Source organism: Ceratotherium simum, chromosome 2 (genome assembly GCF_057802395.1).
Source record: "Ceratotherium simum simum isolate JZ-2026a chromosome 2, ASM5780239v1, whole genome shotgun sequence".
Classification (NCBI taxonomy): domain Eukaryota; kingdom Metazoa; phylum Chordata; class Mammalia; order Perissodactyla; family Rhinocerotidae; genus Ceratotherium; species Ceratotherium simum.
The window spans coordinates 10,308,659-10,336,347 of NC_141901.1; the positions used below are offsets into that span (position 1 = coordinate 10,308,659).

The 27,689-nt window shown below is 35.9% G+C and overlaps 1 protein-coding gene and 1 pseudogene across 2 annotated transcripts in view; one reads left to right on the forward strand and one right to left on the reverse strand.

The window, feature by feature from the left end:
- Positions 1-27,689, forward strand: part of RABGAP1L (RAB GTPase activating protein 1 like) — a 701,003-nt gene that overhangs the window by 70,225 nt on the left and 603,089 nt on the right. For both annotated transcript variants that reach the window (XM_087438180.1, XM_004425016.3), the window contains 5 exons: positions 10,302-10,472; positions 11,883-12,075; positions 17,031-17,241; positions 19,761-19,935; positions 27,051-27,208. In XM_087438180.1, coding sequence (XP_087294306.1) covers positions 10,335-10,472; positions 11,883-12,075; positions 17,031-17,241; positions 19,761-19,935; positions 27,051-27,208 — 875 coding nt within the window. In that variant the 5' untranslated portion in view covers positions 10,302-10,334. The remainder of the gene's footprint in view (positions 1-10,301; positions 10,473-11,882; positions 12,076-17,030; positions 17,242-19,760; positions 19,936-27,050; positions 27,209-27,689) is intronic.
- LOC101397829 (actin-related protein 2/3 complex subunit 3 pseudogene) lies at positions 2,822-3,351 on the reverse strand (annotated as a pseudogene).

The window sequence follows — 27,689 nt, forward strand, 5'->3', positions numbered from 1 at the left end:
GCCTGACAAGCGGTGCGACGGTGCGCACCCGGGATCCGAACCCGGGCCGCCAGCAGCGGAGCGCGCGCACTTAACCACTACACCACAGGGCCGGCCCCAAGAATGAGAATCTTAAGATTAAGTGACTTTAGAATCCATTCAGTCCAACTTCCTACTTGATGCCAGGAGTCCATCCTGCTGCATCCGAAATAATTGACTTATTTATTAAACAGATATTTATTAGCCCATATTATGTGTAGGCACTGTTCTGGGGGATGTGTTGGTGAAAAAAATAGAAATAGACATGGTCCCTGCCCTTGTGCAGATGGTTCAGCTTGTAGTTGAGTGCTCTGTCAGTTGGTCATTCAGTCTCAGCAAGTTATTTGTTTATTCTTTTTGGCAAGGAAGATTGAACCTGAGCTAACATCCGTTGCCAATATTCCTCTTTTTGCTGAGGAAGATTAGCCCTGAGCCACCATCTGTGCCCATCTTCCTCTATTTTATTTATGGGAGGCCGCCAAAACATGGCTTGATGAGCAGTGTGTAGATCCGCGCCTGGGATCTGAGCCAGTGGACCCCAGGCCACCGAAGCGGAGCGTGTGAACTTAACCACTATGCCACCAGGCTGGCCCTTGGGCATGTTATTTTTTGAATCTAAGTAGCTTTTAAGTTGGGAAGAATCAACATCTTAACAATATTGATTTTTCTAATCCATGAACATTGAGTATCTCTCCATTTATTCAGATCTTCTTTAATTTCTTTCATCAGCGTTTTGTAGATTTCTACTTACAGATCCTATATATATTGTTAGATTTGTGTGTATTTAATTTTTTTGTGCTATTGTAAATGATATTGCTTTTTTAAAATTTCAAATTCCAGTTGTTCATTGTTTGTATGTAGAGAAGAAATTGACTTTTGTATATTGACCTTGCATCCTGTGACCTTCTTATGCCCACTTATTAGTTCTAGGAGTGTTTTTGTAGATTCTTTGGGATTTCCTACATAGATAATTAATTAAGTAATCGGTGAATAAAGACAGTTTTATTTCTTCCTTTTCAATCTATATACTTTTTATTTCTTATGATGTTGAATCAGATTGGTGGGAGAGGGCATCCTTAGGTTCCCAGTCTTAAGGGGAGAGTGTCCAGTCTCTCATAGTTAAGTATGTTGTTAGCTGTAGGTTTTTTGTAGATATTCTTTATCAAGTTGAGAAAGTTCCATTAATTGCTAGTTTGCTGCGAGTTTTTATCACGAATGGGTGTTGAATTTTGTCAAGTGCATTTTCTGCATCAATTGACATAGAATGAGTTAGGAAGTGTTTCCTTTCCTATTTTCTGGAAGAGGTTGTGGAGAATTGATATTATTTTTTCCTTAAATGGTAGAATTTGCCAGTAAAGCCGTCTATGTCTGGTACTTTTTTTTCTTTTTTTGTGGAAGGTTATTAATTATTGTTGGTTAAATTTCTTTAAAAATATAGGGCTATTCAGGTTATCTATTTTTCCTGGTGTGAAATTGATACTTTCTTTCAAGGAACTAATCTAGTTCATCTAAGTCACCAAATTTATGGGCATAGAATTGTTCGTAGTATTCCTTTATTACCCTTTTAATATCCAGGGGATTGGTAGTGATGACCCTTCTTTAATTTTTGATATTGGTAATTTGTGTTTTCTCTTGTTCTTGTGTAGCATGGCTAGAGGCTTATCAATTTTATCGATCTTTTCAAAGAACCATCTTTTTGTTTTTTTATTTTTCTGTATTGTTTTCCTGTTTCAATTTCATTGATTTTTTTTTTATTATTATTTCTTTTCATTTGCTCTTCTTTTTCTAGTTTCCTAAGGTTCCTAAGGAAGCTTAGGTTATAGATTTTAGGTATTTTTTTCTTTTCTAGTATATACATTCAATGCAACAAATTTCTAAGTACTGCTCACTGCATCCCACAACTTTTGATAAGTTGTGTTTTCGTTTTCGTTTAGTTCAGTGTTTTAAAATTTCTCTTGAGTCATCGTCTTTGACTCATGGTTATTTAGAATTGTGTTTTTTAATTTCCAAATATTTGGGAATTTTTCAGCTGTCTTTCTGTTACTGATTTCTAGTTTAATTCTGTTATGGTTTGAGAACATATTTGTATGATTTTGTCTTTTAAAATTTGTCAAGGTGTATTTTATAGCCCAGAATATGGTCTCCCTTGGTGAATGTTGCCTGTGAGCTTGAGAAGAAAGTGTATTCTTCTCTTGTTAGAAGGAGTATTTTATAAATGTCACATCAAGTTGACTGATACTGCTATTCAGGTCATCTTTCTCCTTACTAATTTTCTGCCTGCTTCATCTGTCAAGTTCAGAGAGGGATACTGAAGTCTCCAACTATAATAGTAGATTTGTCTATTTCTCCTTTCAGTTCTCTCATTTTTCACTCATCTATTTTGATGCTCTGTCGTCAGGTGTATACTTGTTTAGGATTGTTATGTCTTCTTGGAGAATTGACCCCTTTATTATTATAAAATACCCCTCTTAATCTCCGTTAATCTTTCTAGTTCTGAAATCTGCTTTGTCTAAAATCAATATAGCTATTCTAGCTTTCTCTTTTATTTTTTTTGAATGTTAGAAATTTCTTTATTACTTATTATTAAGCACCAACTTAATATGCAAAAAATTTCAAGTCACACTTCCACAACCCACTCTCCCCTCCTATACCCAAATTCTTGATAAAGAGCTTTTCAAGTAAAGACATGCTTTCTTCTCTCTTCTGTATAAAACTTTATCAAATAAAAGCAAAGGACTGTATATATTTACATGCTGTAAAATGCTGCCTGTAGCTTTGAAGACATTGTCTACCCAGGCTCCATTTACTGTCCAGGTCCTGAAAGACTCTTGTTCATGAACTCTCTCTTTGCAAAGCAAGTCTACCACTTACTAGGTTTATCATTCTGAGGGTCAAAAACTTTTTCACAAAATCTCAGTCTCTTGCCTTAGCTGCTGTAAGGAGACTCTCAACTCTTCATCTTTCTGCTTGTTTGCAGGTTTGGCATAAATTGCATTAAGTGGAAAATGAGGCTTTCCAAGAAGGGGAAAATTGGTAATTTCCAGTGTATACATTTCTCTCTTACCCTTGCTTTTGGAATTGTACTTTTGGAGTTTCTTGAGACACTTAGAAATGTAGAGTTACATATATCAAGTTCCTATCAGCTTCATTCTTAATTTCATAGTTTTTGAAGAAGACGTTAACCTTGAAGTAATAGATAGCTTCAACTACAATATCTGTATCTTTTTTCTCTCTGGGGGCAGGTCCTTCGAACTGACTTCCAGTAATTAATAGTGCTGTGTTTCCAGTGGGTTTGGTATCGGGGTCTATGAGAGAAGAGCAGTAAGCTGGCATCTTGATGGTTCCCGGCTTTCAACCCTGATGAGGAAGATTGGGTTAGAGTGTGGTACTTCTGGTCTTCTAGATTTCTTTTGATTGGTGTTAGCATGGCATATCTTTCTCCATCCTTTTCCTTTTGACCTATCTGAGCCTCTATATTTAAAGTGCATTTCTTGTACGTAATATATAGTTTGGTCTTGTTTTCTTATCCACTCTGACAATTTCTGTCTTTTGGTTGATATTTTTAGAACATTCATATTGAAGTGATTATTGATATAGTTGGATTAAGGTGTACCATGTTTCTGTTTTCTATTCATTGCATTTACTTTTAGCTTCCTTTTTTTTCTTTATCTATTTTCTCTGGTTTTAATTGAGCATTTTATATGATTCCAGTTTAGCTCTTCTCTTAGTGTGTCAATTATACTTCTTAAAATTTCTTTTAATGATTGTTTTAGAGTTTGCTGTATATATATATATTTTTTTTTGACTAATCTAAGTCCACTTCAAATGATATAGCTTGCTTATAACCCATATATGTGTAATGCCTTATAACAGGACATTTCCAATTCCTCCATCTTCTCCTTTTGCCATTGCTGTTATAAATTTACTTTATCTATGTGCTATAATTATCCAATACATCTACTATTAGAGCTTTAAACAGTTATCTTTTACATATCTTCTTCCATACTCTTCCTTTTATTTATGTAGATCCAAGTTTTTCACTGTACAATTTTCCTTCTGCCTGAAGAACTTCTTTTAACATTTCTTTCAGGGCAGGTCTGCTGGCAATGAATTTCATCAGTTTCGCTTGTCTGAAAAAATCTTTATTTTTCCTTCTGTTTTATCTAGATTTAGAATACTAGACTGGTGGTTTTTTGTGTCTACACTGTAAATGTTTACATTTTAAACACTCTCTTCTGCCTCTGTGGTTTTTGATAAAAAGTCCACTATAATTCTTATCTTTGTTTCTCTGTGGGTAAGGTGTTTTTCCCCTCTGTCTTTTAAGATTTTCTCTTTGTTTTTGGTTTTGTGCAGTTTGAATATGATATGACTCAGTGCATTTTTTTCCCTCAGATATATCGTTTTTGGTGTTTTCTGAGTTTGTTGAAACAGTGGTTGGTGTTTGTTATTAATTTTGGAAAATCCTTGGGTATTATTACTTTAAATGTTTCTCCTGCTGTGTCCCTTCTTTCTTCTCCTTCTGGAATTCATCTTGTACCTTTGGGTATTATCCCCCAGTTCTTGGATATTCTGTTCTGTTTTTTTCCTTCTCTGCAGTGTGAATATGATATGCCTAGGTGCATTTTTGTCCCCTGTGTGTATCACTTTTGGTGTTTTCTGAGCTTCCTGGATCTGTGGTTTGGAATCTGTCATTAATTTTGTTAAAATTCTTGGCCATTATTACTTCAACTATTTCTTTTTCTTCATTCTTTCTTCTCCTTCTTAAATTCCAGTTGTGTGCATGTTACACCTTTTGGTGGACAGAGAGTTTTTTATCATAAATGGATGTTGTATCTTGTCAAATGCCTTCTTTGCATCGATTGAGATCACCATGTGGTTTTTATTCTTTGTTTTGCTGATGTGTTGTATCATATTGATTGATTTGCGGATGTTGAACCATCCCTGCATCCGTGGTATAAATCCCACTTGATTTTGTTGATTTTTCAACAAAATGGGTATAGAACGAAAGTACCTCAACATAATAAAGCTATTTATGACAAACCCACAGCCAACATCATACTCAACAGGGAAAGGCTGAAAGCCATTCCTCTGAGAACAGGAATGAGACAAGGCTGCCCACTCTCACCACTCTTAGTCAACATAGTACTGGAGGTTTTGGCCAGAGCAGTTAGGCAAGAAAAAGGAATAAAAATAATCCAAATAGGCAACGAAGAAGTGAAACTCTCACTATTTGCAGATGACATGATTTTATACATAGAAAACCCTAAAGAATCCATTGGATTCCAACTATTAGAAATAATCAACAACTACAGTGAAGTCGCAGGGTACAAAATCAATCTACAAAAATCAGTTGCATTTCTGTGTGCTAATAATGAACTAACAGAAAGACAGCTCAAAAAGATAATACCATGTACAATTGCATCAAAAAGATTAAAATATCTAGGAATAAATCTTACCAAGGAGGTGAAAGACCTATACAATGAAAGCTACAAGACATTATTGAGCGAAATCAATGATGACATAAAGAAATGGAAAGACGTCCCATACACATGGATTGGAAGAATAAACATAGTTAAAATGTCCATACTACCTAAAGCAATCTACAGATTCAATGCAATCCCAATCAGAATCCCGATGACATTCTTCATGGAAATAGAAAAAAGAATACTGAAATTCTTATGAGGCAACAAAAGACCCCGAATAGCTAAAGCAATCCTAAGAAAAAGGAACAAAGCTGGAGGCATCACAATCCCTGACTCCAAAACATACTACCAAGCAATAGTAGTCAAAACAGCATGGTACTGGTACAAAAACAGACATACAGATCAACAGAACAGAATTGAAAGCCCAGAAATAAAACCACACATATTTGACAAAGTAGCTATGACATTGGTCATAAAGGAATCTTTTTGGATGACACGCCTACCCAGACTAGGGAAACTAAAGAAAAAATAAGCAAGTGGGACTTCATCAGATTAAAGAGCTTCTACAAGACAAATGAAACCAGACTCAAGATAAACAGACAGCCCACCAGCTGGGAGAAAATATTTGCAAAACATATATCTGACAAGGGGTTAATCTCCATAATATATAAAGAAATCACACAACTGAACAACAGAAAAACAAACAACCTGATCAAAAAAGGGGCAGAGGAAATGAACAGACACTTCTCCAAAGAAGATATACAGATGACCTATATAGATGGCCAATAGGCACATGAAAAGATGTTCAACATCACTAATCATCAGGGAAATACAGATCAAAACGACACTAAGATATCACCTCACGCCAATTAGAATGGCTATAATCACCAAGACAAAAAACAACAAATGTTGGAGAGGATGTGGAGAAACAGGAACCTTCATACACAGCTGGTGGGAATGTAAACTGGTGCAGCCTGTATGGAAAACGGTATGGAGATTCCTCAAAGAATTAAAAATAGAAATACCCTATGATCCAGCTATCCCACTACTGGGAATCTGTCCAACGAACCTGAAATCAACAATCCAAAGAGGCTTATGCACCCCTATGTTCATTGCAGCATTATTCACCATAGCCAAGAAGTGGAAGCAACCCAAGTGTCCCTCGACTGATGATTGGATCAAGAAGATGTGGTATATACATACAATGGAATACTACTCAGCCATAAAAAAACACAAAATCATCCCATTTGTGACAACATGGATGGGCCTAGAGGGTATTATGTTAAGTGAAATAAGCCAGAAAGAGAAAGACAAACACTGTATGATCTGATTCATATATGGAATATAAACCAACACATGGACAGAGAAAACTGTATTGTGGTTACCAGGGGCAGTGGGGGTAGAGGGTGGGCACAAGGGGTGAAGGGAGACATATATATGGTGATGGACAAACAAAAATGTACAACCAAAAATTTCACCATGTTATAAACTATTAAAACGTCAATAAAAAAAATGGACATCTTATTTGAGTTGAGCATCCATTAGTATTCATTAACATGTCAGTTCAGAGTTAACTATCAGGTTAACTATCACTTATCTAAGAAGAATGCTTTGGGGGAAGAGACAGATAAGTTTTCATGGAAGAGAGGTATGGAGAAGGTTCATTGTGCATAGTGATGTTCTGTTGAGCAGATACCCTGGGTCTCAAGGAACAGAGGAGGAGCCTTTCAGGGACAGTATAATGTAGTGGTTCAGAACTTATACTCTGAAGTCAAACTACCTGGTTTGAATCCTGGCTCCACATTTGTTATTTGTGAGAACTTTAGGCTGATTGGTGCTTTTGACAACAATTTGTTCAACACGTTTATTGAATATCTACTTTGTACTAGGTACTACACTAGGCATGGCTATTTTCTGGTAAACAAAACAGAGTTGGGATTGGGAAGGGGACTTATTTAGATAGCCTTAGCAGTAAGGGTGGCCTCAGGCTTCTCTGCCTTCCTTTCCATATCTCATCTCATACTACTCTTTCCCATACTCATTATGCTCTAGCTATCATCGCCTCCTTTCTGTTGCTCAATAAGGCTTTTCTTACATCTGGGCTTTTGTATTTGCTATTTCTTCTACTTGGAATTCTTTCTCACTAGTTCTTTCCATGGCTTACTCATTGAGTCCAAATGTCAACTGGGTCTATATTGCCTCCTGCCTTCTTCATCACCTTTTATAGTATTTATTCCAGTATGTGATCCTGATTTGTTTTCTTCTATGTTATTTATCTCTTCCATAAGAATGTTAGCTCTAGGAAGACCGGGATTGCATTGGTCTTACTCATCATTTAGTCACCAGTTCCCATTATAGTTTCTAGCACGTATTAGGGACTCATTAAATATTTGTTGAATGGATGAATGAAAGCTGATACCTGTAGGAATCAGCCATATAAAGGTAGGAGGCAAGAGCTAAGACCTTAAAATGGGAAAACACTTCCTGTGTTTAAAGAGCTGTAATGATAAAGGGATGAGGCAGGAGTGCGTTGGGCCTTGTAAGTCCTGGCAAGGAGTTTGGGTTTTGTTTGAATTTTAGTGAAAAGATTTTAGTTTAGATTTTTAATGTAATCCAATTTATTTTCCAAAAGATTTTTGGCAGCTCTGTGAAGAGTGGATTAGGGAGGAGAAGACTGGAGGTAGGACATGGGTTAGGAGACTTTTATAGTAGATGAATACATTTGCTTGGATTAGGTTGGTAAAAATGGACATGGGGAAAGATGGAATCGATGTGGGTTTTATTTTGGAGGTGGGCCTGACATGACTTGCTGATGTAAGGAATGAAGAAGTAGAGATGAATCAAGGGTGATCTCCACATTTCTTGTTTGAGCAACTTGGTAAAAGGTGGTATTATCAATTTAAAAGGGAAATCGGAATGAGAACAAGTTTGGAGGAGACATTAGGAATTGCATTTGGGTTACATTTAAGATACTGATAAGAATTCCACCTGGAAATATCAAGCAGAGAGTTGGATTCCAAATCAGGAATTTAGAGGAGACATTTGGGTTGGGATAGAAATTTGGGAGACTGTCAGCATATAGATGGTATTTAAATCCAGGGCAGTGAGAGATATTACTTAGAGTATGTGGCAAGGAATCAGAAAAAGTCTCAAGACTTGAATTTGGAGAATTTCCAACGTTTAGATGTCAAATGGAGGAGTGGCAACTGAAAAGGTCTTGGGGAAGGATTGGCCACAGAAAGAACACCTGGAATGTGTGGTGTCTTGGCAATCAAGGACACATGGGACAGCATGGAAGGATAAACACGTGGCTTCCAGTGCGTACTGCATTTTCAGAAACGTATACTATGCAAAATGAGAAAAACCTTTAAGGACAGATGAATGTGCTTGAAGAGTTTTAAAAAGGAAGGATATTAACATTCTTAACAGAAATAAATGATGGCTAGCTAATTACATTAGCCTAAGAGTATAATTATTCTTTATTTTTATATTATTAGAAATTTTGATTTATGATAAAGTTGGAAGTAATTAATTTTTTAAAGTGTGGCTTGAAGCTGGAAGTAAATCTTTTTTTTTTTCACCAGGAGTAATGGTGTTAGTGTCACCTAATGGCAAAATGAGATATTGCATCCATATTTATGTGAGGCCATGAACAAAGTGCCTTTTTCTCTTAGAAAGAGAAAAAGAACATTTCTGGAGGGATTTTAGGCATGAATCAGTAGATTTACCATAGTTACAAGGTCCTGTGTTCTTTAGCTCCGGCCTACTTGTCCTACCCCTGTGTTACATTTATCCCTTTGGTCATTGAGCAGATTGTTTAATATATGGTTCTTTTTTTTCTTTCAGGTTTCAGCTCAAATATTTTTCTTTCAGAGTCCTTTCCTACTACCTTACTTAAACTTGTCCCTACACTCCTAACAGCAACTCTTTGTCACATTAACCTATTTTGTTTTCTTTATAGCCTTTAGAGTGATTTAGAATTACTTTATTTGCTTACTTGCTTCTTTCCTCGCTAGATGTTTACTCCAGGAGAGCAGGCAACGTGTCTGTTTTATTCATTTGTGTAACTCCAGTGCTGAGTATAGTGTCTGTTATGTAGTATACATGTTGAGTTAAAATCAGTTGTGTGAATATTTCAACTTCTGGAAGTGATAGAGAATGTTGAGTTTCTGTGGTGTAAAATAGAGATCTATCCGTAAAACAGAATTACACGGTGTTTGATTACTGAAATATTGTTTGCTATATGAATGCAATGTGAAAGCTTTGGCCTTTTTTTTCCCTCCTGCTAATAAATGGTAATGTGTCTGGAAAAGAAAAGATGTTTGGCTTAGAGTGTTGAATTCTATATTAATTGGTAAACTAAAGTGACACAGAAAAAATATTTTAAGGTACAATACTTGGTCTTGAGGAAATACATTTTTGGAGGCATTTAGATTTAATTATAAAGTAATTTCAGTGAATGTATTTTTGTTTGTGTGTGAGTTTGTAGGTGCTTCTAGTATCATGCTTAATTATTTCCTCTATTTATTAAAAAGAACAAGAACAGTATTTCTAGGAGAAATATAGAGAGAGTCAAACAGTAGTAAATCTGTTTAGTTGAGATATAGGCGGTTTTGTGTTGTTTTTCAGGAAACAGTATGGGTCTTTTAGTCTGGAAGCTCAGGGTGAAGAGAGTACATTTCCATTATGTGGCCCAGTTCAAGAAGGTAGCCTCCCTAGTTTTGAGATAATTATCTAGCCAGCAGGATTCTTCTTCACGTGAACCATTTTTAAAGGCCGAGGATTGATCAGGTTTGTGTTTTTAATCACTAGTTTTTTTGTGTATGTGTTTTTTAAAATAATCCCTGTGGTTTTAACCAGGTGGATATAGGAGAAGAAGTTTGCAGAACTGAAATGGAGGTCAGAGCTTCATTACAGAAGGTTAGTGGGTCATCAGATTCTGTGGCTACACGAAACAATGAAGAATTTGTTTTGGTTCCTCAGCATGCAGATGATACTGCTACAAAACATGACGAAAAACCTGAACTGAAGGTATTTTTTTCTTTTCTACAAATGATACTACTTAACTTATTGTTTTTTTTAACTAGGTAAAACTTATTCCAGAGGCTAATTATATGGTTTGTGTATTTTTAAAGTCTTTTGCTTTTGGTTATTTATCTTTTAATTCAGAATTTTGGAAAGAAGGTATTAGAAGGGAAAAAAGAAGAGAAAGGATAATTGTTGAGTTAGACTTAATGATTAAATCTGACATAAATTTAATTTATCTGGACATTTTTGTCTCTCTTACTGCTGGGTTTTGAAAGTTACATAAATAGTTATGTTTTACTTTCACTTCAGAGACTTCTTTATGGTTTTTATGTTTTAAATCAGCTGAGAACATTCTAGTATGTGATTTAACAGTTGACTTGTCTGAATATTTTTTAAGTATATGTCATACTTTTAGTAGTTGAGTTTTTATGTGGATATGGTCCTTTTTCTTTTTCATTTTTATGTTGCCTTTCCTAACTCAAAGAAAAAGAATCATACAAACCCAGGTATACAAGCGTGAGAATTGCATAACCACCCTCTAGAAACAGGAATAGAGAAGTTAGTCAAAAGTGCTACATATTGTTTATGACTTTTATTTAATAGTAACTGTGGCATCAAAACTATATTAGTATATCAATCTAATAAATATTAATCTAATAAAATTTTATAAAAATCAGATTATTAAATAACCATTTTACATTATATTGAGGGTATATAGTTTTGTAATTTTATTACAATAATCAATGGCCTTATTTAAATTTATTCAAATATGTGTTTAAATAAATGACTGAGTTTATTCAAATATCTGTATGTTAATATTAATGTGTTTAAGACATCATTTATTTACTTAGGCTTTGTGTTTCACCTGCTTTTAAGAAAAAGATGAGTCAACTTAAATGTAAGGAAATTAACAATACTCCTTTTGGCAGCTAGCAAGCAAAATTTCTAAAGAAATCAGAAATATGTTTATGTTATGATAACAAGAAAAATGGCCTTTTAAATGATATTTACAGTAGGCACTGTCTGTTTAAGCTTATCAGTTTTTCCCTGTAAAACACATAAATTTAAGATTACCTGGTTTTTAGAATATGTTCCTAAAAAATAAAAAGAAAGAAACAAGAAAAGGAAATCTCTGTGAGTAATTATGGTCTTAGATCAGATGTAGTTAGAAACTGCCTGAAGTGTTTTCTGAAGAATTCCTTTTCTGAAACTAATAATCCTCCAATTTAGTTGGTTTTATGATTCAGGATTTTGCATTATATCTAGTGAAATTAGGTACAACTGTATAAATTCTTGGTATTTAGTAACTCTGTTTAAATTTTCAGATTGTTTTAATTTCTTCTAGAAATGAAATATTTTCATTAAGCTCCAGAGCCATAATATGACTGAAACAGAATCTTGTTTTGTCTATAGATAGTTTCTAATGGTGATGAACAACTGGAAAAAGCCATGGAAGAGATTTTGAGAGATTCTGAGAAAGAGCAAAGCAGTCTTCTTGTTGATCGCCAAAGTTCCAGTGAGATTTCAGATCATTCATTTGAGGATGTTTCAGCCAGCCAAACAAATCGGCCATCTCTTCAGTTAATTTTGGATCCATCAAATACAGGTACTGTATTGAACTCCTAGAGACCATAAGAGAAATGGGATAAAGTGATAATGAAAATTTGATAATGAAAATTTTAAGGTGAAAATTAGAAAATCCTGTTAGCTTTGTTTTCTAAGATCAGAGCCACCAGCTTTTCAGTTCTGATCAAGAGTTCCCACTTTTGTTCGTATGTTTCTGTTTGTACCTCTACCTGTAAAATCAGTCTCAGTGTTCTTTGAGAGCAGGGACTATGTCTGGGTCTTCATTTTACCCCTAGTACTTTGCAGGTAGTAGGCCCTCAATAAATACTTATTTAACAAATGAATAAATTCTTGGATATCAGAGAATAGTGTAATATTTCATATGATGTGCCTTTTTACTCAGTTTGACCACAGTTATTTCAAATTATAATTTGTGAAAATTCTAAGTAAAATAGCATATCAACTCATCGGTGTATTAAATAATAAATACATTCATGAATGAGTAGGATTGGTAGTAGGAATACCAACTTGCAAGTCAAAATGGTTTTGATTGCAAGAAAAGCCGAACTAAACCAAACCCAACTTATGCTTCAGCTGGTTTAAACACAAGAGATGTGGTTTGATCTGGGTTCTCGTAATGTTTCTTTGTAAACTAGTCAGCTTTGATCTTCTCCATGTCACCTTTCTCCTTAACTGGCTTCCTTTACGGTTACAAAGTAGTTAGCAACAGAAATTGATAAGTAAGGGCAGGTGATTTGTTCATGCCTGGTGGCAGAGAGAAGGGCTCTGTTCTTTTATCCATTGAACAAAAGTTATGAGTTTTACTCTGACTGGACCAATGGAACCATTTCCTAATTGTCAGGGGGATGACATGAACTGATTGGTGTGTAGGCCTTGGTTGCATTCAAACTCCTCAATAAGTCACTCTGACAGAAGAGATGCGATTATCCTGAATGGCGTAGGGCATTCATGATACATTTCTGTATGTTGGTGTAGGGTAAGTATAGATATAGGCCAGAGTGCTGCACAATGGGGCCATGATGGCTCTAACTTACTCTAAACACCAAATTTATTCCTAGTGAATCAAATATTTAAATGTGAAAAATAAGCCTATAAGAAGAAAATATTGGAGAATATTTTTGTGTTTGTCAGGGTAGGAAAAGCCAAATCATAAAGGAAAAGAGAGTTATATTTTAGTAGATGAAAATTAAATCTTCTGAATGAGAAAGGTACCATAGTAAATATGGTTAAATGACAGGCTAGGAGAGAAGATATTTGCAATGTGTTGAGGATCTCCAAGAGCACCCCCTGGTTTGATGATTCTTATAAAGACTCGTAGGTCTCAGTGTATAGTCCATACTCATGGCGAGATTTAAGTTTAAGGGGACTTAGGCTATATATATATATATATTTTTTTTTAATTTTTAAAAATATTTTAATAAAATACAAGATTGGAAACAAACTTTACAAAGTATTAATTTTTGTTAGTTCTTGATTAAGGGAACATGAGACATTATATTATTCATTGTACTTTGCTTTATCTTTTGAATTTCTTAAATCCCCACCCTCCCTCAAAACCCAAAGCATACAGGTACCAGCATTCGTATAATTAAGTTATTTTTTAGTTAATGTATTAATCAAAGGGAAGGAATACCTTTTCTAATGTAGCTCTGATGGGTTCTTGGAATCAATTATCCTTTGCAGTGACTTAGATAATATGATTCTTATTTCTGAGCATATTTGATAAGGGACCATGTGTACTTTTTTGTGTTTTCAATACCTATTACACTAAATACATTTTTAAAAATATATCTTTCACTGAAGATCTTGGTGAATAAGAAGAATTTCCTTTGCTTTATAAGTAAGTTTTAGTATTCTCTCCTAGTTATGTATTTTTGGTTTTCATTTTCAATAAAAAGATGTGCTATAATCTGAATGTGTCCTCCCCAAAATTCGTATGTTGAAATCTTGACCCCTAAGGTGATGGTATTAGGAGGTGGAGACTTTGGGAGGTGATTAGGTTATGAGTACGGAGCTCTCATGAATGGGATTAATGCCCTTATAAAAGAGACCTCAGAGAGCTAGTTTATCCCTTTCACCATGTGAGGACACAGTGAAAAGATGCAATCTAGAAAGTGGTCTCTCACCAGACACTGAATCTGCCAGTGCCTTCATCTTGGATTTCTCAACATCTGGAACTGTGAGAAATAAATGTCTACTGTTGATAAGCCACCTAGTTTGTGGCATTTTGTTAAAGCAGCCTGCATGGACTAAGACACCACATTTCAGCTGCCTATTCATAGTTGCAATCAACACAGTTCTTGCTGACAGAATTGTTTTGGTTGGTTTAAAATGACACATAACTTCAATGGCAAAGAACTGTCTAGAGAGTATTTAGGTTTAAATGGTGTAAAATGAACATTAATGGTATGTTGTTTGCCTGTTATAAAACTGGAAAGGGGCCGGCCCGGTGGCTTAGCGGTTAAGTGCGCGTGCTCTGCTACTGGCGGCCCAGGTTCGGATCCCGGGCGCGCACCGACGACGCACCACTTCTCTGGCCATGCTGAGGCCGCGTCCCACGTACAGCAACTAGAAGGATGTGCAACTATGACATACAACTATCTACTGGGGCTTTGGGAGAAAAAAAAAAAAGGAGGAGGATTGGCAATAGATGTTAGCTCAGAGCTGGTCTTCCTCAGCAAAAAGAGGAGGATTAGCACGGATGTTAGCTCAGGACTGATCTTCTTCACAAAAAAAAAAAAAAAAACAAAACTGGAAAGATGGGAGCTTTTGTTCAGACATCATGGTAACTTGGTTTTTGTCATTTGGTGATCTTATATCCTGGCTACTTGAATTCAACTCTTAACAGGAAATCTTTGCTAGTTTACTGCAATTTACTAAAATACTGTTTGGATATACAGATGAGTCTTCTCTCTCATGCTGTTTGTTCTTTGAGCACTTTAAAGATATTATTCTGCTGTCTTCTTGTCTCCATAGTTTCTGCTGAGAAATCTGCAGTCCTATTGTAGGAGTATTTCTTTACTCCTATCTGTAACATGCTGTGTTTCTCTGTCTACTTTCAGTATTTTTTTCATTATCTTTGCTTTTCAGCAGTTTGATTATGTGGATGTGGTTTTCTTTGAGGTTATTTTTGTTGAGGTTCACTGAGATTCTTGAGTCTGTTAATTTATGTCTTTCACCAAATTTGGGAAGTTTTCAGCCATTATTTCTTAGAAATATTTTTTTCTGCACTAATCTCTTTCTCTTCTCCTGGCAGACAGTTTTTTCCCTCCAAGTTTTAGATGCGTGAGGCACTCTCTTCTCCCCTTCCCCACCTTCCATTTGCAGTGCAGCTCCATTACTGGGGCTGGCCTTGTGGTAGAACTGAGAGAGAAAAAAGGAAGAGAGGAAAAAAACCAAAAACAAGTTATAATTCTCCAAACACTGTTGTTTGCAGGGACTCCCTTCTGTCCTTTGGCCAGGAAGATTGGATTTCTCTCAGAATTTTGTTGTTCACTGCCCATTTCTACAACTTGGGTTGCCTTTGGGTCAAATCTAGGAGATAAAGGATGAAAAAAAAAATAGGAACCCCAACACTATACTGGTGGTTTTTCAAGTTTTGACTCTCTCTCCAATATGTCTATTATTGTTTCCTTTTTTTAAAAAGAATCCTCAAGTAGTTATTTTTTATGTTCTGTCTAGTGTTTTCAGTTCAGAGGTATAAGCTGTAGCAGACTTCTTACTCAATTTGACTGGTTCTGTTTGAGCATCTTTAGTTCTGCCAGAAAGTAAGGTGGTGAGGTTGCATGTTTTAGTATAATATTTAGAAGCTGCAGTGGGGAGGTTGGGAATGGCTTTTGTGAATTATTTATTAATATCCTGTAAGCGGAATCCTGGTAATGAGAATTTGAACATGCTGCAAGGATCTAGTTTGGGTGAGACAGGCCTGCTTAATTGTGTGCAGCATGGATATGGGTAACAAGGGAATAATTGGAGACTAGCTGATTGTGGGTTTTAGGTGGGGATGGGAGAGTGGCAAAAGGAGAGTTTTATACTACCTGATAACATGCAGATAGATACTCTCTAACCACAATTGGGTCTTTGCTACATTCTGTGCTTAGAATTAAAGTGAACAGTTTTTGTTTTTTTTTTTTTTAAAAAAGCTTCAGTGCATGGTTGTATATCCTAGTTGTTAATTGCTTCTCTTATGTGAGCCGCCCCCATCGTATGACAACCATCAGATGGGTGCTGTGGTTCCACGACCGGGAAACAAACCCAGGCTGCAGCAGTGAGAGTGTCGAATCTTAACCACAGACCACCAAGGCTGGCTCAGTTTTTTTTTTTTTTTTTTAAAGAAACTCATTAATGGAAAGGGGAGAATTGGGGGAAGCAATCATAGGCTCATTCACCAAAATAATTATTTTGAGGAAGAAATTTCCATTGGAATATTTACGTAGTTCATAGAAGCCAGCAAGCCAGGAAGGAGCAAAATAAGGAGTTTGACTTCTGTTGCTATTGGTATAAGATGTAACATCTTAACATTGTTTACTTTTGCTTAGGAAGATAGACTGCTTAATGTAATAAATTTGGTGCTATGCAGGATCCTTTACAGCCAAGAGAAACTTTTAACTGATTTTAGTTTTATTTAATCCTCATTAATTGTAGGCTAATTCACACTGTCTTTAGTGTATTTTTTTCTCCTTATTGTTCTATATCATTTGAACTCCATATTTTTGATTTTTTAAAATGTAAAGCTTAGAATTTTTTTTCTCTAAAGAAGTTATAGCTAAGTAACATAATACTTTCAGAGATTTGAAAGTACAAAATAGCCAATTCCAGAACTCTGAATTAAGATGTAGAATAAACATTAAAAGAAATGAAAACACAGAGAGACATGAATTTTGTTTGTAATTTTTCATTCGTTTTTGGGCAGTGGGCGAAATTATACTGTGAAGTTTTGTGTTAACTTTTGAGTGTTTATTTTTTTTTCTTCAGAAATTTCTACACCCAGACCATCTTCTCCAAGTGGATTACCTGAAGAAGATAGTGTTTTATTTAACAAACTGACCTACTTAGGATGTATGAAAGTTTCTTCCCCACGTAACGAGGTGGAGGCTTTACGGGCAATGGCAACTATGAAATCTTCCAGTCAGTACCCCTTTCCTGTTACTCTATATGTGCCAAATGTTCCAGAAGGTTCTGTGAGGTAAGCTGTAATTTTTTTTTCCCCTTAGACACGTATGAAATTTTTTGGGTGGTGGCGATGATATTATATCATAACTCAGGCCTAGGACTTACTGTGAATTCAGTTTTACTCTGTAGACACGTAAACATGTTTAGGCTTAGATTGTGTTCCTTATTTGGAAGGAGAATTTGCAGAGTTATACTTAGAATATTATAAATGGAAATATAACTGTAAAAATACCTGTAATTTGTGTTTCTCTCTTCTGAAGGAGCATAAAAACCTGCCTTCACCTTGTCATTGTAGCAATGTTTCAAAAAACTCAAGTGACCCCTAGGTTTTAAGCTCTTTACATCAGACTGGAAAGAAGCAAAATGGCCTTTTCTCTTCTGCTTAATTGGGAATAATATTTAATGTCATCTGAACTTTGAATTTCTTTAAATGTAAATCAGATAATGTTCTTCTCCTACATTCAGCCCTCCAGTGGCCCCCAATCACACTTGTGATTATATTCGAAATCTTTATCGTGTCTGGCCATCGATTACCTCCTGCTTTGGCCTGATCTTCTACCCCTCTTCTCTCTCTGTCCCTCTTGCTTGCTGTCTCCCTCTCTCACCCTTTTTCTACATTTCTTCACTGCATTCCAGTCATAGTAGCCTCTTTGTTCTTTCTCAAACCCAGTTGTGATTCCTGCCTCAGGGTCTGTCAGTCATGATTCCTACCTCAGGGCCTTTGTATAGTCTCTTTCCTTTGCCTAAACAGTCTTTCCTTGGTTTTCTAGTGGCTTTTTTGCCTCTTTCCAATTTCACCTCAAGAAACATTTTATCAAGAGGAAACTCCTTTGATCATATCATGTAACTATCCTTCTCTTTCCCCTTACTGAGCCTTTTTTTTATTCATAGCACTTTTCCTTGCTATTATATTATATATTTATTTGCTTATTCATTTATTGTCTGTCTTCCTCACTAGAAGGAGCAGGTTATTTGTATTTTTCCCTGCTGTAGCTTCAGTGTCTAGAGCAGTATCTGGTCCATAGCAGGTTTTCAGTAAATATTTGCTAAAGGAACAAATAAATGAACCAGGTCTAGGAAATTAGGTTAGATATGTCCTGAACCTGTAATATTCCCTGAAGGCTGATTTAATCTTTTTTCAAATCCTCTCTGATTTGCCTCATTCTCCAAAGTTTAGAATGTGAGAAAACGTTAGCTAGGTTCTAAGTACCAAAATAATAGCAGTATAAATTTACAGGGTTTTGGGGCCAGCCCCGTGGCTTGGTGGTTAAGTGCGCGCGCTCCGATGCTGGTGGCCCGGGTTCGGATCCCGGGCGCTCACCGAGGCACCACTTCTCCGTCCATCCTGAGGCCGAGTCCCACATACAGCAACTAGAAGGATGTGCAGCTATGACATACAACTATCTACTGGGGCTTTGGGGGGAAAAAATAAATAAATAAAATCTTTAAAAAAAAAAAATTTACAGGGTTTTGGTAAAAATGCTTTGAATTTTTCAGGAAAGGGTTTTGTAGCTATATTGTTTGTATGCTATCTCTTAAAAATGTTAAAATTCATTTTATCTATTTAGTTTCAAAGTGCCAAAGACACTTTGACAAAGACTTAGTATTTTGACTTGCCTCTCTGTTCCTGGTGGGTACCCCCTTGGTTTCACCGTTGAAGATCCTGAAGTAGTGTTGAGTTTTTAGAACAATCTAGGGTTTAGGATTTGTAGAGGGAAAGTTAGACAATTATTTTCTCCTACATACCACAAACTCCTTTTACCTTTTAAATTCTGTTAAGTTCATCTTTGGAACCACTCCAACCTTTTTTGGTGTAAAAGAGGTCTTAGTTGGACAATGACCTGGGGCTTGGATAAACTTACAGGTGCTGCTCTAAATAGAAATGAACTCTCCAGGGATGGTCTGTGCTCTTCTGTACTGGCATTCCTTTTGCCATAACAGGACGAGACTAGCATTTATGAATGGGTGACATAGATTTTACCAGGCAACAGATACTTGGTTTTGGGTGTAAGTAAATTGGATCATAGGAAACAGAAAAATGAAGTCATTGTCAAAAGAAGGTGAAGAATTTGTGTGTTTGTATATATATATACAAACACACATATATATATGTAGCAGGAATATGAAGATAATTTGTTTTCTTGCATTATTAGTGCTGGTTTATTTTTGTAATTTTAAGATAACTGTGTTGGGGCAAGCCCAGTGGTGCAAGCGGTTAAGTGCGTGTGCTCCGCTGCAGTGGCCCGGGGTTCACCGGTTTGGATCCGGGCACGCACCAACGCTTGGCTTGGCAAGCCATGCTGTGGTGGCGTCCCATATAAAGTGGAGGAAGATGGGCACGGATGTTAGCCCAGGGCCAGTCTTCCTCAGCAGAAAAAGAGGAGGATTGGCAGATGTTAGCACAGGGCTGATCTTCCTCACCAAAAATAAAAAAAAGATAACTGTGTTTATATGTTATTGGCTTAGTGAAACTGTTTCTGTTTGTTCTTTGATAGTTAATGTTTTATCTCATTTTTCGTCCCTGTTCTGTAGAATCATAGACCAGTCCAGCAATGTAGAGATAGCATCTTTTCCAATCTATAAGGTGTTATTCTGTGCACGTGGACACGATGGGACAACAGAGAGCAATTGCTTTGCGTTTACAGAGAGTTCCCATGGTTCAGAAGAGTTTCAGATACATGTTTTCTCCTGTGAAATTAAAGAGGCAGTAAGTATGATATATTGTAGCAGTTTGCTTTAGAGATGAATTAGGATATTATTTTTGAACCCTAATCTCATTGTCATATAAATTAGCATGTGTGACCATATACCGTATTACATAAATTTGCAGTATGTTTCTAAAGAGAAAGTTAATATTTGTAATGGCATAAAACTGAATATGGAAAGCTGAATCTGATAACTGTATGCTCTAAAGTGGTATTGTAGATAGGGCACTCTCAGCTTAACAGATGGGACAGAAAAATCCCACTTGATGAGCTGTCCTCCCACCTCACCATGGTAGTAATTACTTAGGCTTAGAAAGGAAGAATATTTTTGCACATCTTTTATTATTTTGCCCAAGTCGATTCGTCCATGTGATTTTTAAAAAGTGCCTGTAACAATGCTTGTTTCTCTGCTGTGCCTGATGGTGGCATATTGCTTTCACTTAGGTATTATACTAAGACAGTTTTATAGATCTCTGTGGTTTTGACCTGTGATTATTTGTTGTATGCATTCACTCAGAGGCTGGCTTTTGCTCTGTAGAACTGGCCTAATTAAAAATACAAATGCTCACACGTAGCAGGGGTATCAACTTGTAATCCTTTGAAGATGCCAGTAAGTTTCTCTTAGCTATCATTAAGTAGTGGTTTATCCTGAAACTGGAGAAGTAGTTCAGAATCAAACAGATGTTAAATACATGGGGAAATTGCCTTCTTTTTTGTATCTATTGAGTTCTCCCCGAATTAAAAATAAGTTACACTTTTAGAAGTTTAGTACTTACAACCATTTCAAAGGCATTTATAAATGGGATTGGACGAGCAAGGTCTCAGGTGTGGTTGCTTTTGGAAACATATATTGTCAGCAGAAAATGCTGAAAGCGGTTATTCTATTTCTTCTTCACCATGAAACATAAATAAACCATTGTATTAACAGTGGTTCAAAGAGTTTTTTTCTGGCTACAGCATGGGAACTCATAGAAATGTAGATTTCTGTGTTTTGGATACAAAGCATGAGTGGTATGTCAATTCCTATGCCCTGGTGATTAATTTTATTTACACTAAAATGAACTTGCATAGACACACATAGTTTAAATTGTAGCCATAGAAGTTGTCTGCCAAAAACCATGCCTGTGTAAGAAGTTCAAGTTTGGTTTTTTGTTTTTTTAGACAGTTCTGAATCTCTTTTATCTCAACATTTATATATTTATATATATACTGACTGCTAGGCCAAAAGGTGTGATAGATAGGAGAGTGAATGAGTACAAGTGTGCCTGGCACATAGGAAGCAGTGAATATAAACATGTTGAAAGCATATGTTGTGTTTGTGAATGAGGGGATCTATTTCTGATCCTTACAACTCCACTACAGAGGTGGGGAAGCAGATGGTAGAGTCCTGGCTTTTCGTGTTGGCAGCCAACATTTAACATACCCGTGTGGTTTCTGGATAATTGGTGCTCAACAGCAAGGAAATAAACCTTGAAGAACTGGAGAACCTGCTGCTTGGAGAGGCAGAAACACTGCTGCAGAAAGAAATTGAAAGGGACCTAGCTGCAAGCACTTTTCATAACTATGACGGTACGAAACTTTCTTTTGGATTATAGCATCCACTTGTTTATGGGTGGGGGAAGTATTTCTCATTTTTCAGAGGTTCAACAGTGGGTAAGCAGTGGACAAAACTGTGCGGAATTCTTGGCCTGACCATTTTGGATGTGATGTTGTATAGTGTTAATTATATTTCTAGAGAAGATCTTTGGTACACTGCAGATTGTAATAAAGTGACGTCTGTGTTTAATTTTTTTTAGAGTACATTTTTCAAAGTGTTACATTATGGGACACCGGTGGTAAAATTAATTGTTTGGAGGAGAAATACATGACGATTGTCATTAAAGTTTATTATGAGAGATCATTTCTAAATGAAAAATAACCCAGCCTGAATACTATAGAGCTTATGCCGGGCACTGTGCTAAGCATTTACTTGATACCCATAACATCCCTATTTATTTAGACCAGTGGTCTTATGCTCCTCTTTGCCTGAAGCAGTCCTAGTGTATGCTTATTGTCCAGATGTGTTATTAATAGCACTCCATTTTATTCACATAAGTGTTCTGGTTTGATGGATAAATTGTATAGTTACCCTTTGTTTATACCAGGGCTAAGAGAATAGATGATAGAGCTGGGTTTCAAATGGAAGTCTGTGACTCTGAAGACCCATATAATTTTCAGTAACATCTTTCCTGTTGCTTAAATATTATAAGCAGCAAATGTGGATTTTTGTCTTTCAGTTATGCTTTATAAAGGGATTTATCAGTCATATAGCTTGCATTCCAGCTACCTATGGGTTTTACTCATGCCTTTTACAGAAGATGTCCAACATCTTCCTCTCTCCCCTCAAAAAATAATTATCCTTTTAATTAATCTGAAGTCTTTTAGTTGCATTTACTGATTGTCTGGTTACCTGGTTCCCAGACGTTTCTTGATCTGTGGTAAAGGGACAAGTTTAGTCTTTAGTACTTGGGTCTTTTTTGATCAGCACAAACAGTTGGCAAAGATAGCTCAGAAACAGGTAGCAGACGTTGTTACTGCTTAACTATGTACTGTGCAGGAATTTCACTAATTTATTTGTTTTCCATTGTTTGCAGAGTCCCTGGATGAAATCTGAAGAAGTTTATCGTTAAAGTTAAAGGCAATGGGCTGGCCCCGTGGCTTAGTGGTTAAGTGCGCCCACTCCGCTACTGGCGGCCCGGGTTCGGATCCTGGGTGCGCACCGAAGCACCGCTTCTCCGGCCATGCTAAGGCCGCGTCCCACGTACAGCAGCTAGAAGGATGTGCAACTATGATGTACAGCTATCTACTGGGGCTTTGGGGAAAAAAAAGGAGGAGGATTGGCAACAGATGTTAGCTCAGAGCCCGTCTTCCTCAGCAAAAAGAGGAGGATTAGCGTGGGTATTAGCTCAGGGCTGATCTTCCTCACACACACAAAAAAAGTTAAAGGCAAGAAGACGTCTTCTCAAACAGGAGTAGCAGCATGGCTGCCACTACCAGCTGTCGCTGTGATGCTCTTATTTCACCATAAAATCCTATAAGCAGCAGTCACCAACAGTGGTAGAGGGGAAGCCCAGTGAGGGTGACAGCTTTGTTGGATCTGTGATACAAGAATTAGGGGTTCCCACAGAAGGGTTAGGACACGTTTGACTTGTTACCCTGGATATTCTTCTGAGGACTCTGCTGGAGTGGATCTCGATGGTCTGTGGCAAAAGAGTTGGGGAGTCCAGCCGGAAGAACCTTGATGCCAATGATCTTTGTACAGGGAGAATGATGTGCAGACAAAGCAGAGTATCAGAAAGCATACTGAAAGAAGCCAAGAGGCACCTATTCTTGTGGCACCTTTATGGGTATATTATACAAAACTGTTTTTAAAGATACTTTAAAAGGCTTAGTGGACTTTCTTTGAGAATTTATTTCTACTAGTCAGTGTAACCATTTTCTTTAAAACAAATTTTGAGTTTGTTGTTTGTATGTTTTAACATACTTACCATCACTAGCAATTCTCAGTGTTGTATTTTAGAACACGGTTGTTATCCTCTAGTGTTAAAGACATTCAGAGGTATCAAATATCAAGGGCATCATTGGGAAGATCTTTATTCTTAATGCACTGGTTTTTCTTGGGGTTGCTGATATGCCACTATATAATAGAAAACCTTATTCCTTGCATGGAAAATATTATTTCTAAACAGATATTTATTGATATATTTTAGCAGAATGCGTTATTTTGGAAATTAATTCAGAAGTTATGTTGTTAGCATTTTCCTTGAATAAATTTTTATAATTTTTAAAAAGTTGCTTGTGTGATGCCTCTTATTTTCCTTTCAGTGAGTAATATATTTGAGCAAGTTGTTTTAACAATTTTAACACATATCTTTCTGGGTATCTGTATAGAATGATTTTTCTATGTTTATTTCTTGGGTGAACATTTTCTTGTTATTTGGTGTTTTTAAAAGAGTTGATTCTCTTTCACCAATATTAGTGAGAAGGCTTTATCTTGGAAAAATTAGCTATGTTATTTATTTTCAGTGAATACCTTTTTGTTTAATAGCATTTTTTGGACTGTTAACATGTAATACATATTTCAGAATTTGGAAAATACTGAAATAAAAAAGAAAATAAAAGTTACTCAGAATTCCACCAGGGTTAAGATTTTGGTGTATCTCCTTTCCACATATCTACATGTGCCCTCCTCCCCACTTCTTCAAAAACATCAATAACAACAACAACCACCCCAACAGATAGTTTTGTGTTAATTAGTGCTTTCTATAGGTACTGCCTTCTGGGGAAAAATTGTACTGTATTATTTGTCAATAAACCTTTGCCTTCTGCAAAAAAAATGCCTATTCTAGATTATTTGTGACATGTATAGAAGTGTTTGCTGTGGTATGTGTTTTTAATTTTCTTTTCATGATGTAATTGGTTACCAAATTTGTTCCAGTAACTACAGACATTGATAATCATTGTTTCTAAAGCTGCTCTACCTTACCAATGCTTGGATCACCATTCCAGCTTATTCACAGACTCTAGAGTTCACAAATGATTTTAACCTTGTTGTTGGAAATAGCAACTTTTAAGACATAGTCAGGATTAAATACAGTTTGATTGCTGTTAATGAAGCTAGTATACTGTTGTGTTCTTCCCGCAAAAAGAGAGAAAGGTGTAGTCTGATTTTTTTCCCCCCATCATTCTCTACCACTCTGGCTCAGCCCATATACTTAGCCTTTTAAAAAAGAAGTTCCTGAACCTTGCCATCTACTTTAGAATTTGCCAAGTTCTTTGACTTTTTTGGTGTGGCCTGATGTGGCAGTCTTGGTGATAGCTTTGGCACAAAGGAAATGAAACAGAAGAAGATATGGAAGAGGAGGAAAAAAGAATAAATATGGTTGAGGTTTGACTCCTATTAAAAATTACGTACAGGGGCGGGCCCCGTGGCTTGGCGGTTAACTGCCCGCGCTCTGCTACTGGCGGCCCGGGTTTGGATCCCGGGCGTCCACCGAGGCACCGCTTCTCCAGCCATGCTGAGGCCGCGTCCCACGTACAGCAACTAGAAGGATGTGCAACTATGACGTACAACTATCTACTGGGGCTTTGGGGAAAAAAAAAAAGAGGAGGATTGGCAATAGATGTTAGCTCAGAGCCGGTCTTCCTCAGCAAAAAGAGGAGGATTAGCATGGATGTTAGCTCAGGGCTGATCTTCCTCACACACACACACACAAAAATTACGTACAGATATGTTATTTCACGTATAATATTTTCCTAAAAATATCCTAAAGTTGAATATGTAAAAAGTAAACAATAGACTGCACATTTTTATTTAGGAAGTGGAGAGTATTCAAAGAACTAACAGTAGTTTAAACTCCCTATTTACTTTTTACCTTGTAGGCATAATCTTCAGTGAGTTATTTCTAGCATATTCTTTGGTTCTGTTTTCTTCTATATCACTTAAGTTATTGAACTAAGTCAAATAAGTATACATTGAGGCTAAATATTTCTGATTTTGGCTTATCTAATGATTCCTTCTCACCCACCCCAAGCGCATTCAACTTACATTTGCTGGACTGTAAGCTCCATGTTCACTGCTGCATCCCTAGCACTGAGAATAATACTTAGTACACAGAAGGTGCTCAGAAAATATTTGTTGAACGAATGAGTGAATTTATCATTGTTTTAATTGTATAAGATTGAGGCCTACAGCTTTTAATATCAATCCTTTGCCACTTTTATTGTTTTTACTCATTTATATAAAATTACAATGGGATAACACATTAAAATGTTTAAAAAATTTTGCAAGCACTGAAATACGATGGTACTGCTGAAATTTAACTTGAGGCCGGCAGGCAGCATTCTTATACAGTTAAGTGTGTAAGTCAGTTAATTTAAGAAAGTATTAATTTGGCATTAGAAAGGCAGTTTAGGATAATCATTGATTAATAGATGTAAGTATGGCTATTGGAAATTTGAGGACCACTTGTTTTTGAATGTGATAGACTGTGTGTATGAAAAAAGAATATGTGGATATAATAAAAATAGAAAAATGAGGAAAGACCCCCTACTTTAAGAAATTCTGTTAAAAGTACTGATGATTGCTCTTGTTTCAAGCAATTTACAAAATATTATAGTCCTAGACTAATATAATTCAATGAATAGTTAGAATTCACTTTATCTAAAGTGAAGGATTTGTTAATATTCCGAGAAGTCTCTTGTACCTCCCAACATGAGGTTTTGAGAATATGACCTTTGTTAAACTGTTCTTATTTCATGTTGTTTTTATTGTTGACCTCATGGGTGGCCTGAGAGATTTGGAAGGTCTTTTGAGCTTCGAGCTTACAAGTTTGAGATAGTATGATGCTTCTTTTGGAACTAAGGAAGAGAATAACTTCTGGAAGAGTGTGGGATTTAGAGCACTTCTTCACTTTAGGAGACGAGTAAAAGCCACTGAGAGAGAGAGATATTTTAATACTAATGAAATAGATAAGACGATTTCAGCATTCATTCTGGGAATCCTGCAACACATTTATACCACAACAACATTGAGTAACAACTCTGGAAGCTCTTTAAATCATATTTTCTTATTACTAAAACCAGGATTTGCTTTATTCTATGCCTTAGTCTCTAGCCTTCTGAAGCTGAGGGAAGTGAAAGAGAAATTGACAACTTGGGCTAAAACCTTGTTTGTGTGTGTTCATTGGGAAGATTTAGATACCAGCATCATTCTAGTAATTATCTTAGGATTCATTCATTGCAATTTAATATATTCTGAGGCCTTGAAACATCTAGAAATAAGTATAGCTTCTTTTGCGAACTTAAACATTTTTGTTACTGTGCTTAAATGCCACATTCAAAGAAGCAAATGATATACACACATGCTTGACTATATATACTATATTATAAACTATATAATATATATTATAAACTATGTATATATATGATATATATGTATCTGTTGAGACTATATTTACTTTATCTGCCAAAGAAAATTGTGATCATGCAAAGTTATAGATTCAAGAATTAGGAGATAAGGATATTAAAATGCAGTAAAAACTTTTGTCTAATGGTATTTCCATTTTTATTCTTTTAGGTAAGCAGAATTTTATATAGTTTCTGTACAGCATTCAAACGTTCTTCCAGACAAGTGTCGGATGTTAAAGACTCAGTTATTCCTACCCCTGACAGTGATGTGTTTACCTTCAGTGTCTCCTTGGAGGTAAAAGAAGATGATGGAAAAGGAAACTTTAGGTGAGGTTATTTAGAAAGAATAAAAATTGATATTGTGCCTGAAATATAATATTCGTTAATATAAAGGCTCCAGAAACTATACAGTGTTGGTATAAAGTTTTAAAGTGATAAATAAATGTTTGGTGAATGAATATGTTCTACTTTTCTCATGCTTTTCAGATATTTTATGTAAATGATTTTCTTAATATTTAAAAATACTGATATTTATTAGAAAATTTAGTAAAATAATAAAAGTAGAATAAAAAGCTATAGTCTTGTCAGCCACAGACAATCACTTTTCCTATTTGATTTATTCCCTTTGTTTATTTCTAGGGGATATTTTTCTACAATTGTATATATACAGTATAATTTTTTTCTTTTACCTTTTATGATATAAAAATTTTTTCATTAAAATATTCTTAATTAAAATCATTTTTGATGATTACCAGTAGTATGTTGTGTGGTTTGACCATCATTTAATTAATTGTTTCCTTCCATTGTA